The 17645-nt window shown below is 49.0% G+C and overlaps 4 protein-coding genes across 4 annotated transcripts; 2 read left to right on the plus strand and 2 right to left on the minus strand.

Moving 5' to 3' along the window:
- Nucleotides 1-1379: 1379 nt before the first annotated feature.
- Nucleotides 1380-1960, plus strand: VC83_05446 (uncharacterized protein; the record flags this gene model as incomplete). The annotated part of the gene is made up of 2 exons (XM_024469068.1): nt 1380-1819; nt 1858-1960. The coding sequence occupies 2 exons, from the start codon at nt 1380-1382 to the stop codon at nt 1958-1960; spliced, it is 543 nt and encodes a 180-aa protein (XP_024323394.1).
- Nucleotides 1961-4998: 3038 nt separating this feature from the next.
- Nucleotides 4999-5826, minus strand: VC83_05447 (uncharacterized protein; the record flags this gene model as incomplete). Its single annotated transcript, XM_024469069.1, has 2 exons — nt 4999-5671; nt 5794-5826. 2 exons carry the CDS (start codon nt 5824-5826, stop codon nt 5081-5083), a joined length of 624 nt encoding a protein of 207 aa, XP_024323395.1. The 3' UTR covers nt 4999-5080.
- A 3643-nt stretch (nt 5827-9469) lies between these two features.
- On the plus strand, nt 9470-9826 carry VC83_05448 (uncharacterized protein; the record flags this gene model as incomplete). The annotated part of the gene is made up of 1 exon (XM_024469070.1): nt 9470-9826. One exon carries the CDS (start codon nt 9470-9472, stop codon nt 9824-9826), a length of 357 nt encoding a protein of 118 aa, XP_024323289.1.
- Nucleotides 9827-12223: 2397 nt separating this feature from the next.
- On the minus strand, nt 12224-17158 carry VC83_05449 (uncharacterized protein). Its single transcript, XM_024469071.1, has 2 exons — nt 13068-17158; nt 12224-13016 (listed from the first exon to the last, which is right to left on the minus strand). The coding sequence occupies exon 1, from the start codon at nt 17102-17104 to the stop codon at nt 14111-14113; it is 2994 nt and encodes a 997-aa protein (XP_024323346.1). The 5' UTR covers nt 17105-17158; the 3' UTR covers nt 12224-13016; nt 13068-14110.
- Nucleotides 17159-17645: the final 487 nt, after the last annotated feature.

Below are 17645 nucleotides of genomic sequence, written 5' to 3' on the forward strand. Positions count from 1 at the left end.
CAACCTGACACCTTTTCTGGCACTAGAAATAAAGTGACTTCGTTCCTGAGCCAACTGGATATCTACTATACACTTCGACCTTCGCAATTCTCTTCAGATAGAGATAAAATCTTCTTTGCAGCCTCTTTCCTTCGAGACTCAGCCTTTCACTGGTTCGAACCTCAACTTCGAATTCTCACAGAACATGCTTCTGGATCCTTAGAGGAACTGCCTGGAAATGTGGTTACAACTTACCTCGAATTTCGAACTTCGCTTTGAGCTACCTTCAGTGACATTGATGAAGTTGCAACTGCTGAGAGGCAACTCAAAGCCCTTCGACAAACAACTTCGGCTTCATTCTACACTACTGAGTTTCAAAGGATAGTCTCTCACCTTCAATGGGACAAAGAGACCCTAATCTTCTTTTATTATAATGGTTTGAAAGACAACCTCAAGGATGAACTTGCCAGAGATGAGAAGCCTTCAACTTTGAATGACCTCATTGAGAAATCCATTAAGATTGATAATCGACTTTTCGAACGAAGGCGCGAACGCAACTTCGGTCGATCTTCGCAACCCTTCATTCCCCCTCGGCCTCGATTTACTCCTGAACCTATGGACTTAGATGCTTCAATGTCTTCAAAAACATCTACCTTCAACAAGCCTAGCAACCCACCTCCTAGGACAACAAATAGAGCAACTTCGAATTCTCAAGGAGCTTCAGGAAAGCTAACTCTCGAAGAACGAACTTATAGGTTCGAAAATAAACTTTGCCTCTATTGTGGCCTAGCTGGCCACCAAGTCAAGCAATGTAACCTTGCTAGGCAGAAGAACTCAGTCTCTGCTTCAATCCCTTCAGAATTCCTCCAGACTGAGGATTCCCATGCCTATGACTATGAACTTGGGTCTTCGAAAAACGAAGAGACTCGGCAAAACTAGAACCCTGTTTGAGTCCCTCACCAAGGTTAACAACTCACCAAGCTTTGACTGACCAAAACTTGGATATGTTCAACCCTTCGACCTCTGGAACCTCACTTGGCCTCTCCTTGTCTGCTTCGAAAACAGCAATTAGTGGCAACCAATCTAAACATTTTGTTATATCCCTTGGACTTCACATCTCGACTTTCACCCTTCGGACCATAGCTATGATTGACTCTGGAGCTACTGGTAACTTTATGAGTAAGGACTTTGCTTCCTTAAAGAACATCCGACTGCTTCGGAAAGCAGTACCTCAACAACTATTTTTAATAGATGGAACACCCATCTCTTCGGGCTTCGTTAGCCACACCACTTCAACTTTAGACACTCAGATTCGAGCTTCGACACTTCGCAACTCTGCAACCCATTCAGAAAAACTTGCCTTCGACATAATTCCCATGACATACCCCATTATATTAGGGATGCCATGGCTTCAGAAACATGCCCCAGTCATAGACTGGGAGAACTTCAACTTAAAATTAGATTCAGAATACTGCAAGGAAAACTGCTTCGCAAAATCAATTTCGAGTTCACCTTCAAGTTCTAGGGCTATCAACATTGCCAAAGTCTCTGCTTTGGAATTTGAAAAAGCTTATAACTCCCATGACATTCAAGCATGTTTTGCTATATACATCTCAGACACCTTGACTTCAGAATCCTCAGCTCTAGATATGGCTCAGGATGAAATTTCAGGCATTGCTATGCCACTTCGAGAACCTTCGGGCATTGCTATGCCACTTCGAGAACCTTCGGTCATTGACATGCCACTTCGAGAACCTTTGGGCATGGCTATGCCACTTCGAGAACCTTCGGGCATTGACATGCCACTTCGAGAATCTCAGAACACCATAAACGGTAGTTTGTATAAAGATTGTACTCAAACTTTGACTTCGGACGCAGTGATGTCAACTTTGGACACTATGCTGTCAACTTTGGACACTATGCTGTCACCTTCGGACACTATGCTGTCACCTTCGGAACACAGTGCTCTAGCCTCAGCTGAGGGAGCAAATACTGGTTCACCTTCAACTTCGAGTAAAGACATGAATATAGATATTCCCAAAGTCTACTTCGGTACTTCGACCTATTTGATGAGCAAAAGGCTAAGAAGCTGCCAGCTCATAAACCCTATGACCATGAAATACCTTTAGCAGAAAACACCATGCCACCATTTGGACCAATCTATGGTCTTTCAGAACCTGAACTTCGAGTACTTCGAGAATATATTAATGAGAACCTTCTAAGTGGTTTCATTCGACCTTCGACTAGCCCAGCTGGGGCACCCATCTTGTTTGTGAAGAAGAAAGATGGTTCACTTCGACTTTGTGTAGACTACAGAGGCTTGAATGCTATTACTGTAAAGAACAGATATGCTTTACCTCTAATTGGGGAACTTCTTGATCGGCTTCGGACAGCTAAGATATTTACAAAACTCGATCTTTGAGGAGCTTATAACCTCCTTCGAATTACTTCTGGGGATGAATGGAAAACTGCATTCAGAACTCGGTATGGGCACTTCAAATACCAAGTCATGCCCTTCGGTCTTGTCAATGCACCTGCTTCATTTCAGGCTCTAGTCAATGATGTGCTTCGACCTTACTTGGACATCTCTGTGGTTGTCTACTTAGATGACATTCTGGTCTTTTCAGATTCCGAAGCTCAGCATAAGAATCATGTATGCCAGGTGCTAGATGCTCTAGCTAAGGCAAGCTTGTATGTTAAGCTTGAAAAGTGTGAATTCCACACCACTTCAACAGATTTCTTGGGTTTTGTCATATCAGCAGATGGCATCTCAATGGACAAGTCTAAAACAGACTCCATTGCTTCATGGCCTCAACCTTCGAGTGTTAAGGAAATTCAATCCTTCCTAGGATTAGCCAACTTCTACAGAAGATTTATTCATGACTTCTCAGGACTTGCTTCGGGACTTCACCTCTTGCTTCTGAAGAATGGGCCCTTCAAGTGGACATTACTTCAAGAAGACTCATTCAACAATTTAAAAGCTTCATTCAAACTCGGACTACTTCGACACTTTGACCCAGACCAACCTGCATTTTTGGAAACAGATTCCTCAGACAGAGCAATAGCTGGAATCCTATTGCAGAAGAATGGGAAAGGAAAACTTCAACCTGTTGCCTTCTTCTCTAGAAGTTTACAGCCTGCTGAGAGAAATTATGAAATCTTTGATAAGGAGATGCTTGCAATTGTTGCTTCGCTTCGAGAATGGAGACCCTACCTCGAAGGTGCGAACCACCGAATTACCATCTTCACAGACCACAGCAACTTGACAACATTTACAACTTTGAAAAAGTTAAACCCTAGGCAAGCTAGGTGGTCAGAACTACTCAGTTCTTATGATTTTGTTATTAAGCATGTGTCTGGTGCTTCGAATGCTCGAGCCGATGATCTCTCTCGAAGATCAGACTATATGGCTTCAGAACCTTCGATCCCCACCTCTACTAAAGACTCAGCAAATGGTTGCTTCGACATCAGTAGGAGGTGAACCCACTCTCGAGGACCAGATTCGGTCTGCTTCAACCCATGATGTGTTTGCTAGAAACACAATCACTTCGCTTCGAGCCTTAGATTTCAGTAAACCTGCACAGCTTCGCTCATACTCACTATCTTCAACAAACCTACTATTATGCAATGGATTATTATACATACCACAAGACAAACCCCTTCGACTTCGGATCATAAGGCTACATCATGATCATCCAGCCTCTGGACATTTTGGCTTCGCAAAGACCTTCGCTTCAATAACTCGAGTTTATTATTGGCCTAAGCTTCGGCAATACCTCGAAGACTATATTCGAAGTTGCATACAGTGCAACTTGAATAAGCCTGCAAGACATAAACCTTATGGACAACTTCAATCACTACCTGTGCCACTAAGACCATGGACTTCGATTTCAGGAGACTTAATTGTCAAACTACCCCCTTCGACATCTTCGCTTTATGGGAAAACCTTTGACTCCATCATTGTATTTGTGGACAGGTTTTCAAAAATGGCACACTTTGTTCCTTTCAATGAATCTATGGATGCTATGCAATTCGCTCGAATCTTCTTCGAATTCATATTTAAGCTTCATGGCTTACCTTTTGATATAGTCTCAGATAGAGGCTCGCTTTTCACTTCGGCTTTCTTCAGAGAACTTGCAAAGCTGCTCCAGATAATACAGAAACTCTCTACTGCATTCCATCCCCAGACTGATGGTCAGACTGAGATACTCAATTCGATCCTTGAACAATACCTTCGGATGTATGTTAATTACCCTCAGGATAACTGGGCAGACCTTCTGTGCTTTGCAGAATTTGCCTACAATGATTCGACTTCAGCTACTACTAGAGAAACACCCTTCTTCGTTAATTCGGGCTACAACCCCCGTTGGATCACTTCGAGCTTGACTTCAGAGAGAAGTCCTGCTGCTTCGGAACATCACCTCTTTCTTCAAAGTCTACACAAGTACCTCAAAACTGAGTTGCTTAGAGCTCAAGACTCTCAGGCATCTGCCTTTAATAGGAGGGTGCTGGCTTCGCCTGTCTTCGAAACTGGAGACTATGTATACTTGCTTCGAAAGCATATTAAGACAACTCGACCTTCGAATAAACTAGACCACAAGAAACTTGGGCCCTTCAAGATCCTACAAGTAATCCCAAAGAATGCATACAAGCTAGAGCTGCCTTTGACTATGAACATACACAATGTGTTCCATGTCTCACTCCTTGAGAAAGTTCATCCTAATTTGATTCGACCTTCGGTTCAAGAACCTTCACCTGTAGAGGTAGAAGGAGAACATCAATGGGAAGTCGAAGCTATCCGAAGACATAAAGGAACTGGAAATCGAACTAGATACCTTGTTAAATGGCTTGGGTTTTCAGAACTAGAAAACACCTGGGAACCTGCTTCGAACTTCGAACATGCACAAGACCTTTTACAGAGCTACAAGTCACAACATTCAATTGCATAAAAAATTGTTGTTTGGTTCAGAGAACCCCCAAGAGGGTTCCCCTTTAATTTTTTGATTTTCTAGTGTTTTTGGGTTTTATATTTTATAAAGCATAACTCCAAACTCCCTCGACCTTCGCACTTCGACCTTCAACTCACTCCTATGACATCTGTTCATGCAGCTTTATGCAACCTATTCAGAAGCCCTTGGAGCTTCTTGAACTCAATTGGAATATCAGTTTTGACCTCCTTGAGTTCCTCAACTACAGCCTTGACCTCCTTGAGTTTCTCTCCCAGCCTGCTCTCAAGCACCTCCACTCTTTGGAGTGCTTCGATGAGATTCGAATTATCAGCACTTCTAGCCTTTGCTTGTTCCAGCTGGAAGATGAATCCACCCTTAGTCCTCTTAGTTGTGGAAGCTTCAGAGGGTGTGTCTTTAGAAATCGCTCGCTTCGGTCTTCGGGCCACTAACATCACCTCAACTGGAGCAGCTCCAGCTGGCCCAATATCTTCATCCCCAACCTTGTCCCCTTCATCTTCAATCTCCTCTTCGACCTCTTCATCTTCGACCTCTTCGACTTCATCTTCAGCGCCCTCATCTTCAACTCCTTCAACTTCACCTTCGATTTCTTCATCCTCACTCTCTTCGACTCGATATAAGGACCCTGCTACCCTCTTTAGTTCCTTTGTCTCCTTTGCCTTCACTTCATTCCCCTTTGCCTCCTTTGCCTCCTTTGCCTCCTTTGCCTCCTTTGCCTCCTTTGCCTACTTCGCCTCCTTCGAAATAGTGAAAGAATAGGAATGAGCTTGTTTGATACACCAAGCACACTTCAATGATGTATGGCCAGACCAAGTGATGCAATCACTCGTCTTTGGCCTCGCTTTACATCAGTCACACTTCGGATCTTGGGCTTCACCATATTTGGTAATCTTCCCAAAGTTTTCCAACCTCAGCTCCTTCGGCGTCTTCGAAACGGCCTTCTTGAAAAAAAAACAAAAAAAAAAAATACTCAGAACCCTTTGGAACGCATCGGAAAATTTCAGAATCTCATGGAAACTTAAAGAAGAACTAAGTCAACTTCGAACACCCTCGGAAATTCATAGAAAATACAAGTTCTAGCAACTCAACTCTGTTTCCTAAGACAGTGTGTTGTCTTAGTAAAATCATCCCTTCCTTGGGTGGCTAGATTCTCACATCTGGTGCACCCACACCAGAATGGATTGGCTCTTGTAGCTCAATAACATCTGAGACTGTACATCGTAACTGCCACTTATCAGAGATCCAATGTGCTGTTACTGCAGCGTATTCAGAATAGTTGAGACATAAATATGTACTTACGGAGGTCATTCTCATTCTCCTTGAATTTTACGCAGAACAGTTCTATAGCATGTTGTACCCGTAGCGCCCGTTGTAGCATTGAATACCAGCTATTCCAACATGTTGAATTATCTCTCAACAAACATAGGTTATTGCTCATCAACTTAAAGCTGGCGATACGTTGTGGGCTGCGTTGGATATAAACTACAATGTTATGTAGTTTACCAAGTTGTAATGGTGGGTGCACCAGATGTGAGAATCTAGCCACCCAAGGAAGGGATGATTTTACTAAGACAACACACTGTCTTAGGAAACAGAGCCAAAGGGTTGTAGCTTAGACTATTCCACAACGCAGCAATCAGGTGTGTGATGTAGTGAAGTTGTTCAGACAAGTTGCAACAAATGTTGAGTCTGGGAACTCAGGGGTAAGTCAGAGGTTAACACCTCACTGACTTTTCAGAAACAAGGAGTAACAAGATGAATGCTTGGAAGCTTGTAAAAGACGGGGAAGTATGTGATAGTCGATTTACTGTATTGCCTGCTTGCCCTTTCTTAAGGAAAGGGCAATCCTATTTATGCCAAAGGAGTGTAGTTCTCTCATTTTCCATGACTTTCCATGACTAACCAGGCTTGGTAAATGTATTAGAAATCAAGTGCGACCCACAACTAGCTTGCTAATCATGTAGTGAACGTAAGAGAATCCCATAGAACCATCTCTTGGGTTCCTAGCCTATAGGAAGTGAAAAGGAGGTCCAAGGTCAGAGTACCTATAGATAAATTATGTCATAACTTAACCAATCTTGTGGGTAACTAAGGAGCGATGACGTGTAATGAATCATAGAGGGTTGTAGAAGCTTCTAGAGCTATCGTTCATGTTCCTAGGCCTCTAGTTGGTAGATATATGCCATGTGGTAGTATTGGCCCACCCCCTTAAGGAGGAGATTTTCTTAATAACTTGTTCAATGAGTGTTCAAATGATATGCCGTGATGTATGTAGCATAAACAGATGTAGTAGAAGAGTTTGCAGCAATCGTTGAGTAGTATTGCTTCTGTTGTTGGTGTGATAAGCCAAGATATGTATGGTGACTTGTAGGTTTGAGGAGGAGATTTCTAAGTTTGCTCTTGAGTTTGATAGCAAACTGAGTGCAACGAATGTCAGTATGACACAAGTGGACCTTTCTTTCTCCACTGCTCCATCTCTATTTCTGTCGGCGACGACAATAGCTCCGTATTATTATCCTGTGAGAGGTCCTCCTTATCACTTGCAAAGAGAAAGGCTTGAACAGCGAGGTTGATCACATGGCCGTTACACCGTAATATATGTCGCCTAGGGTCCCATATTATCTCATGCTCCTCTTTCAGCTTTTTCGAAAGCTCCTTGATCATTGTATCATTATTTGTTGCATTGTCCATTACAAAATAACCAACTTTTGAAGCAATGCCATAGTTGTTGATAACATCAAGAATTTCCACAGCTTGGTTCTCACCAGAATGCTCGCCATTAACTTCTCGTAGTGCAAGAACAGAGTTATCTAGATTACCAGTTGCTGATATATAGTGAGCGACAATGCCGAGGATTGCAAGGGAATTTGGAGAAGTCCATAAGTCCACTGTAAAGTGTATATTTGTAAGGGCAGCTTGAACAGCCTGTCGAATGATGACCTTCTCTTCTGTATATTTACGAAGGACCCAATCGTGAATTGTTGTCGAGCTATGAGGCAGCCATTCATTGATGGCTGGATTTAAATAGTTAAGCATGCTATATATATATTAATAAAAGCCTTAAATCATGAAAGGTAATACTACTTACGTGCGGAACTCGGGGATTGAAACCATTCGGAATGCAATTCCACATGCTACTATCCAGCGCACATAGAGATCTTCAAGAACATGTGGATCTAAAGGCCTAACAGCAGTGACATCGTTGAGTCTACGGCGTTTATGATTGATTGTGTGTGGCCTGGCAAAGGCTACAGCTATTGTGGATTGATATCCATCAATGCGTTGCTCTTGTGGTGTTTTCAAGTCAATGGAATGGCGCTCCTTTAAGTGCTTGATGATGATATTAGTGCCCCCACCAACAGTATACTCCTTAGAACAGAACTTGCAACACCAGGACTCCTTGCCGTAGATATTGAAGGTTATTTCATAACGTCCTACTTTTGTAAAGTCCCATATCGGTGATGTGCGTAGCTTAGCTACCTTTGACGTAGTACGGGAGGTAGATTGGGACGGAATAGAGCAGCCAATAGTTGATGAGGTTGTAGTATCCTGTTCAAACTGATTAAATTGTTCACTTTCGATAGTAGATACAATATCAGAAGGTTCAGAAGCCATGATGTAGGCTGAAGACGTAAGGATAGAATGAAGAGTTTTCATGACGACCTGAAAATTGTGAAAGGATCACGTGAAATACTTAAGTATTGCCAGTATAACACTGAAGTATGGCCAGCAATACTTAAGTATAATACTAGCGGCGGAGAGGTGTTATGATACGGGTCGTATGAATACTTAAGTATAATACGGGCCCGTATACGAGAGCCTCCCGTATACGGGCAATACTACTGGAAACACTGCCCCCATTTCAATATGAAGTCCTCCATATATTCCCTACTGGCAACCGCCCTCCTCGTCACAGCAGACAACCGCCTCCAACACCCTCCTCGCCGCCCGCCACGTCATCCACTCCTCCCCCGGCCTCACCCCCCCCGCCTCCCTCCTCTCTCTCACCCGCCAAGGCAAAGTCGGCGGTATAATCCTCTTCGGCGAGAACGTTGACGCCAACCTCCCCACTGTCGTCGCCAGCTTCCAAACCGCCTACGCCCAGAGCCCCGCCTACGACGGCCACCCCCTCCTCATCGTCACCGACCAGGAGGGCGGCCAAGTCCGCCGTATTCCCGGCGGCCCTATGTCATCCGCAAAGCAGATCGGGCAGTCAGCTAACCCAGCTGCCGCCGCTACGTAGGCAGGGAAGGACGCAGCGAGCGCGCTGAAGGCGAGCAGTTCAAAGGCAACCTGGCGCCAGTGGTGGATGTCTTCCGTGTGGTGGGGGATTTTACCGATGCGTATGGGAGGGGTTTGGGAATACGCCTGCGCTGGTGAACACGTGCGGCCCGGCGTTTATTACCTCCCAGCAGGCGGCTGGCGTGCTTGCAGCAGCAAAGCATTTCCCCGGCCTGGGCTCAGCGGCGAAGGACGCGAATACGGATGTTAAGCCCGTTACTATCACGCTGGCGCTGGATGAGATGCGGAATGTGGATGAAGCGCCGTATAAGGGTGCTATTGCGGCGGGTGCCGACATGGTGATGGCGTCTTGGGCGCTTTACCCAGATCTTGAAGCGAAGTTGCCGGCGGGGTTGAGCGTGCCGTCGGTTCAGGAGGAGCTGAGGCAAAGGCTTGGGTTTAAGGGGGTGACGATCACGGATGCGATTGAAGCGGGGAGCTTGAAGGCGTTTGGGAATGATGCGGAGCGTGGGGTGCTGGCGGCTGTGGCGGGGATGGATATTATTCTTGCGTCCGGGAGGAATGCAACGCAGGGCGAGGGCGATTGTGAATGCGCTTGTTGCAGCGTTGGCGAATGGGAAGCTGTCTCATTATTTTAGCAAGGGGACTGAGAGGATCCTTGCGATGAGGAAGAAGCTTGCAGTCTAAGTAGTTTTGGTATTTAAGAAAGGGTCGAGACCCATCTACGTTTGATTTATTACCGTGAACATATACTATACTTTTATTTGTATCATGGGAGCTCGCTCCGAGCTTTGAAAGATCAGATACAACCTCAAAGTACAGAGAACTGCCACCACCTCTTCCTGCCGCCACATATTCTCGTCACTGACCATATATTCCTGTCACTGCATTTTCTTGTCACCACAACTACCTGCCACCACAGCTTTCTCAAAGATATGTCTGGCACACCCTTGATAGGAATAGTTCTCGACATCTTTCTGGACGCGTTTTCCAAGCCTCTCAGGGCGCATTCGGCAGTCTGGACTGGTGCTGGCGCTAGTGCTGGTTCTTCTGTGTTTTGGCCATGACACTTTCAGTCTTCGATTTATAGGCTGATCTTGGTGGCAGTTGGAGATGCAGATTTGGCTTGGATACGAGTTGCTACGCTATGACGGGTGATATCCGTAAAATCCCAACCCAAAACCCACCCTTTTATTTCTCATTTCCCAAGCCAAACCTCCACTGGTTTTCCGTCGGTCTCAGAACCGTCCAATGACATTAATCATCACGCCTCACCCTCCACAAAGTGCCCATATATCCCACACACCGCTTCTGCATTCATGCCCCGATAATCGCCAGTCATCAATTCCCGACCCCTTAAAAGACACTATCAGCGACCCCGGTCTCTCCAACAACAACTTGATCTAGAAATCAGAGCAACGATATGACAGATGTGCAGTCAAACGCACTTATCAAGATAGAAGCAACTTTCTAGCTCACCTACGCTCTCGTTCTGGATCAGAGAGACGGCATGGCAGGGTGCTGTTGCCGTGCGTTGCTGCTGTCACCACGCCGCTGTCACCATACTACCGCTGCTGTCACCTCGCTGCTGTAGTCATCACGGCGCAGCTATTAATGCAAACACCACACATACACTGTCATCGCGTCCAGCACGCCCACGGAGCACTACCCGTTTTGAGAGCAGCGAAAACAATGACGTTGGCCGCACAGGTGTTGTTTTGCCACATCGGACCGATGAGATGGCGATTACACTTGTCAGTGATTAATAATGGCATGTGCTGTCGATATAGTGCCAAGTGTCGATTTTAAATGCCAAGAATGACCTTGTATCATACGAGTGTATCTCGAAGTCTCCAAGGTGTTCCGGATCAACGATTCCCAATAGAGACCGTCGTCATGACTGGCGAACAAACCATCCTGGGTCAAGGCGCAAGCCCTGATGCTGGGGCTGACCTTGGTCCTTTTATAACCTTTGCGAGGACATCTTCCCCTGTGCCGCTTGATTTGTAGGCGTTTCGGAATCTGATTTGCTTCACCTGCGCACTTATCTATCTACGAAGATTCCTATCCATAGCCCTTAGCATTCCTCGACCCTCATCCCCTTCCCCAGCCCTTTAAACCCCCGAACTTGAATACCCACCCCATTTCCGGTATAAAACCCCATCCAAAACCACACCCCGACTCGATATATGTGCAGCACAGCCCACCTGTGGATATAAAAGGAGTACTCTCATTCGATTTCTCAGTTTCAACGATAACAATGTGACGCCCAAGCAATGTCTGGGTCTGGTTCCGCTTCAGCGGAGAGGGCATGGCGTCCGGCTCTGATTCCGATGCGGCAATAGAGGGCATGTGTAGGTGCTACTGTCACCACTCTGCTGCTGTCACACGCCGCTGTTGTCGGCCCGCCGCTGTTGTCGCCGCAAACACCACGCACGCTGTCGTCACGCCAATCAAGCACCACGCACTCCTGACGTCTCGCGCCACTTCATCCATACTCATTGCTTGGTTTCGCATATTATGGACGTCTCCGTTCTTGTGATGCCTCTAATCTCTATCGGACTGCTTCCGCACGATAGGCCTCGGGGTATATAAAGCTCACGCTGGCAGAGTACTGGCAGAGTATTGACGAAACAGCGCACAAGAATCAAGAAGATAGGTGGCTATTGGGCTGGCGAGGTAAGTGCGGGTTGTGGATTGAGATCTTGTTCGGGTGCGCGAGAAGGGTGTGGGGGAGGGGACTGCTGTCGACGGGTGTCGTCGTCGATACTGTTGCTGCTGTCACCAGGCTGCTGTCGTGTGGTATACTCCTCTCACTCCTACTACCCGCACACCATCGAGCGAGCAGCGAGCGCTGAAGCCGGGGAAGTGAGGGGGTTATATAAAGCCTGTCCTGGCTTGTTGAGAGAGCAGCACTGCATATTTACTACGTGCGGACAGGTGCGTCCGGTGCTGCGTTGGTGGGGCGGGTTTGGGGGGGATGGGGGAAAGCTTTTGTGGCGGATGGTGGATGGTGGAGGGGGGGTGTTGTTGTTGTCGACGTGCTGTTAACGGTGAGGTGTTGTTGTCGATACTGTACTGCTGTCATTGTGGTATGGTGTTGTCACCGCTATCTTTGCACCCCCCCCAAATCTCTGGCCGCCCTTGGAACAACTCGGGGTCTGAATGCATCCATTGTGAGATCTTGGGGCCTTTAACTCACCCCAAGTACAACAGCGATTGGGTCTATCATGCACATTCTCGCAGACGGATAGACAGAGTGATATCGCACGTATATCTTTCCGAGCCCAAATCTCTCTCCAGACCGCCCCTCGTCCATCCTCCACCTTCCAAACCCCTTTCCCATACCAACACCTCCTCCATCTCACCTCTCATCTCTCCACCAGTCCAACGCCTTGCTCAACACCCTCTCCATACCACTTCTCTTCCCACTTCTTCAAACGCTTGGGTTCCCTTTCCAGCTCGGGCTGCATCATAGGTGAAGTCCGCCTTTTGCGGTTTTCAGATGTGGGCCAGAGTAATTGGTTCATGCATAGCATGATAGTTACAAGGAACAGGCTGAGGACGAGGCGGCTCGGAGACGAGGTCTATATGTCTCGTCTTTTCGATGTCATCTTTGCCCGTGGATGCGATTCCGGTAGTGTAATGAATGGGTCCTGGTAAGCTCGACAGCGGCGTCCTCTCGTCTCATCCCCTAGAATATCCAGCGAAGGGGTGAGTGATGTGCACAAGTTCGTCGGTGTTGGAAAGGAAGTTGGATTGAAGACCGGCGTCGAAACATCCGAACAAGGGAGACTCGTAACGTATTTTAGAGGGTGTAAGTAGAATCTACTGAACTATTAACGTGGATCAATGATTCAGAGATAGCAGAATGCATACGCCTAGAGTTTCGTTACTACGAGTGGCACACGAAGACGAGAGAAGTACATTTGTAGTGGTAATGAGTTATTGGCTATGTGGTGGAGGGTCTGACGGCGGTGGGGGTATGTAATAGCAATGGGGGCAGCGGCGGGGGTGGTGATGACAGCAGTAGCGCCTCGACAACAGTATCACGGTGTTGAAAAGTTCTTTCCTTTCTCCCCACGACACACTTTTCACTTCGTAAGCTTCGATAATTCCTTACGTTCCAACGTGATCGATATCGTATAGTGCATCCTACCAATACTACTGACATACCGCAGTAGCCTCCCCAACTGACCCAACGCTGAGTGGATGTCATGTCAGACTGGTTTGGGCTCGGTTGCCGCAGTGGAGTGGGGATCGTTGGCTGGGAGTGGAGGGAGTGGTGTTGTGAGGGGGAGCAAAGACTGATAGTTGATCGTCTGTATACGAGCTATGAGATTTGGCGAAGATGACATTTAAGGAGGACGAGATTGGTTTGTATAACCCAGCTCGCTTCCGGGGGGTGGGAAGGTGGAAATTGGAAAAGGGGTATAAAAGGAAGGTTGCAACCCCCAGCCCCCCTAGTAAAGCCTACTAGTTGCAGTTTAATTCTATCTACTCTGTAGATGAGAATGAATGCAAGGAAGCTCTAATAAGATATCTTCGTATAAAGGAGGAACCTTTAAACGAAAAGCTACAGAAAGCGGTTCTAGAAGATAAGAATCACCCACTATCTCGTTTTGTATTAGAGAAAGATACCCTATTATACAAGAAAACAGAGATAGGATAAGTAGTATACCTTGCTCTAATATTTTAGAAGGTATACCTTAAACGAGCACATTAGGATTATAGACATCTAGGTTAGCTAGGACTAAATGGAGCTCTATAGAATAGAGTTTAGTAGCCTACAACAGAGAGAGACGTCTAAAATTAGATATAAATGTGCCTAGCTTGTTAAGCGTTAAAGGGCGCTCGTACAAATGTTATACCTTTTTTGTGGCCATGTTTCGGAGGGGGTGTTACAGTATCTCATCAATACTCTAAACCACCCCCTCCCCCCAACTCCCCACCCCCGGACTCCTCGGATCAACCACCGCCCTCTCCTCCCCCTTTCCCCCTTCCACCCTTTCCCCTCCTCCCCCCAGCATCCCCCCCAAACTCCCAAACTCCCCTACATTCACAACCCTCACCCCCGGAAGCGGCGGCACCCCCTCCCCCGCCCCAACACCCCTAACAAAAACCGCACTCTTCTTCTTCCTAAACCCCGGCTCCCGCTGCAACCTCTCCATCCCCGTATCCGCCTCATACACCTCCGCAAAAGGTTGGATTCCGAAATCGCCCACCGTGGGGCTCATGAGGGCGGGTGGTGAGGTGTCTGTTTCTGCAGTTTGGATTGTGGGCAGAGTGATTGTGGGCAGAGTAAGGAGGGTGTGGGAGAATGGAGGCGGGACGGCGGTGATGGTGGTTGATATTGCAATTTTTGGCCGCTGTTGCGCGGCTAAGGAAAAAGGTTGTGTTTGTTGGGGTTGGTGCTGGAAAAATGAAGGTAGTGGTGCGGCGGCTGGTAAGAAAGGGAGTTGGAACGACGCAGCAGGTAACCTCGGCGACCAAAGCGCCGCCTCCACCACCGGCGCCTCCGGTAACCTTGGCGACCACAGCGTCGGCGACGGAATCGCGGGGGACGGGTATGTAGGCTGCGTCACCCTCCCAAAGTTCGGCAAGCTAGGCGCTGCACGCAAAGGATGCGCGGGTTTGAATGCTAAAGAGGGGGCAGGCTTGCGTTTCGCCGTGTGTTCGTCGCGATGAGTTGCGAAGCCGCCCCTCAGCGTCGGCGCGGGGGGAGATGCCGGTTGCGAGTTCGTCGGTGTGTCGAGGGTAGGTGGTTGCGGGATGCTCGAGTAACGTTTTGGGAATATGGGCGCGGGCAAGTCGGGGGTGAGGTGTTGTTGTTGTGTTTGTTTCGCCAGCGGTTCCTCCACCGTCACTTGTGGTAGAGGCGGAGGTGCGGCCTTCGCCACTGCAGCTGGAGGAGGAGCACGAGCAAGTGTAGGAGGCGCCAAACCCCCACTATGATCTCCAAACCCAAACACCCTCGGTCTCGCAGCCGAATCCGATAACGGCCCAGCAGCCGGCAACATACTCTTCGGATCCCCCTCCGGCCACGTAAACGACGGCGCCGACGACGGTCCGGGCGACAACGCCCTCAAATCCGGCGTCGAGTTGCCCCTCACATGCGGTGGCGTCCCGATGGTCTGACTATTATGACAGCTCGGATCCGACGGCAATGGCGCCGTTCTTGGGCTCTCGTTATTGCTTCCGCTTCCGCCGGTGTTGAAATCGATCTCGTCGACCGAAAGCGCCATGCGGTGTTTATTCGGACTCCGCCCCATCTTCGAGTTCTGGCGCGCTTGGAGAGTCTTGCGGAAGTCCTGGAGCGCGTACATGAGGTTGATGTTGGGGCTGACGTACTTGCTCTTCGCCTGGGCAGCGTTGTACGCCGCGTCGACGGTGAGAGAGGGGTTACGGTACATGCCGTAAGCGATGATGAGGGAGGCAGAGCGGCTAGCGCCCTGTTGGCAGTGGATTAGCACCTTCTTGCCTTGGGTGACGCGGTCGTCGATGGTTTCGCAGAGGGCGAGCAGGTCTTTGGAGATGTCGGTGTTGTGCTCCCAGGGGATGTGGATGTATTCTGGTTCTTTGGAGAGGGGTTTAGGGGTCGTGGGCGAGGTCCCAGTTGGGGTCGAGGCGTCAAGGGGTTGGACTTCGAAGGCGGTGGTGAAGGTGGCCATGGATGATCCTGTCATTGGCGGGCTGTCGCGATCGATATCCATCGCGTCAAATGACTTTGACGGCTCAGCGACCTGGCTTTTCGGCTCCTCCGACGCCTGCTTGGCTTTAAACGGATTCTTGACCTCCGACGCCACATTCATGACAACATCAAACTCCGCCGCCTCCTCCGCGCTCGGCTCGAGATAGAGGAAGACATACGGCTCATATATCGCAATCGGACCATCCGGATAGCCCGGCGACTTCACATCCTCATTCGCCGCGCAATCAAAAGTATCCCCTCCAATATCACCCCCCGATCTCGTCGCGAGCTGCGTCCTGATCGGCGAGATCTCCTCCAGCTTGTGCTGCCGCCCCGTCGCCCTCGATTGTAGGATCGGGGTAGGTTTGCGGAACGCATTCGACAGCCCCGAGATCTGCGAGCGCTCGAACCCAGGCAGCCTCATTCCGCCCTGGGGACCAGCCATGCTGCTCCTTAGATCCGGGCTGAACATGCCCATATCCGATGTCGACGCCGCGTGATGCAGCGTCGTCACCCGCAGTCCCGCAGGCGTTGGCGGCGGCTCCAGGGAGAGCAAAGGCAGGGCATTCCCGGCGAAATTCGACGACGTCTGGAGACTGAGGTTGCTCGGCTTCTTCCTGGGTTTCGGCAGCGGCGGCTTGACGAAGGCAGCTGGCGATGCTGGGGCGGACACCTGGACTAGCGGGTCGAGCAAGCCCAGCTTCAATGCTAGGCCCTTTGCATTCCGCGGTTTCCGGGGTGAGGGGGAGGTCATGGGGCGGTCGAGGGAGTCGCGGATTATGGGGTTATCTGACATGGTTAGGTCGTCGAGGGAGTGGATTCCGAAGCCCTTGGAGGAGAAGGAGGATAGCGGGAGGATGATAACTGGGGACTCCGGCGACGAGCTGGGCGACGGGTCTGTGAGGGCCGACGAATCGGCGGTAGAAATAGTAGTAGTAGGCGAAGAGTCCGTGGACCCAGAAGCCTGCGTCGACGTGCTGTCGCGGTGCTTATGCTGCAATTCCGGTTCCGGCGCAGGGCTCGCAGTCGCGCTGTCGTCCTCCCGCGGTGATAGTGGCGATGATGCGTGTGCGGCGGCGTCTCCAATGGCAGCTGCTATCTCTGATTGCTGCTGCGGGGAATCCACGAAGGCGGTGCTGTCCATGTTAGGGGCATTGCAGCTGTAGACGGTCATGAAGGAGGGCAGTTGGGTGTGGTATGCCTGCGGACCAGCTGCAACGGGCATGCTCCGCAAACAAAGTGGCGGCGACGGGCGACGGGCGACGGGCGCGGGCGTGGGCGTGGTCAAACGGGAGCGGATGTGATGCGCCCTGGCTGTGCTTGGGGGTGAAGCAGGCGCGTTGGGAAGGCGAAGCAAACGTGGACGAAATGAAGCAAGGGGTCCTCCGGATATGATTACAGCAGCGCGCAGCCGCAGAGTGATGTGTGCAAAACGACAAGGACTGGGTCGTGTAGGTCGGGTCGTGTAGGTAGGGTCGTGTAGGTAGGGTCGTGTAGGTAGGGTCGTGTAGGTAGGGTCGTGTAGTGTAGGTAGGGTCGTGTAGGTAGGGTTGTAGGTAGGGTCGTGTCGGATGCGCAATCGATTGATATTAATAAGATTCGAAGCAATCGTAGGATCCGGGACCAATTAAGGCCAGCAATATCCGTCGTCTGGTCTGACACGAGGTGGGAATCTTCGTAGAGAAGTTGAAGTTGACAGAGGTTTGTTCGGGGGGGGGTTGGGGGGGTAGAATTACGCTCAGCGCAACAAGACCGACGAACAAGAT

The sequence above is a fragment of the Pseudogymnoascus destructans genome, assembly GCF_001641265.1.
Source record: "Pseudogymnoascus destructans isolate 20631-21 unplaced genomic scaffold scaffold_13, whole genome shotgun sequence".
Taxonomy (NCBI): domain Eukaryota; kingdom Fungi; phylum Ascomycota; class Leotiomycetes; order Thelebolales; family Thelebolaceae; genus Pseudogymnoascus; species Pseudogymnoascus destructans.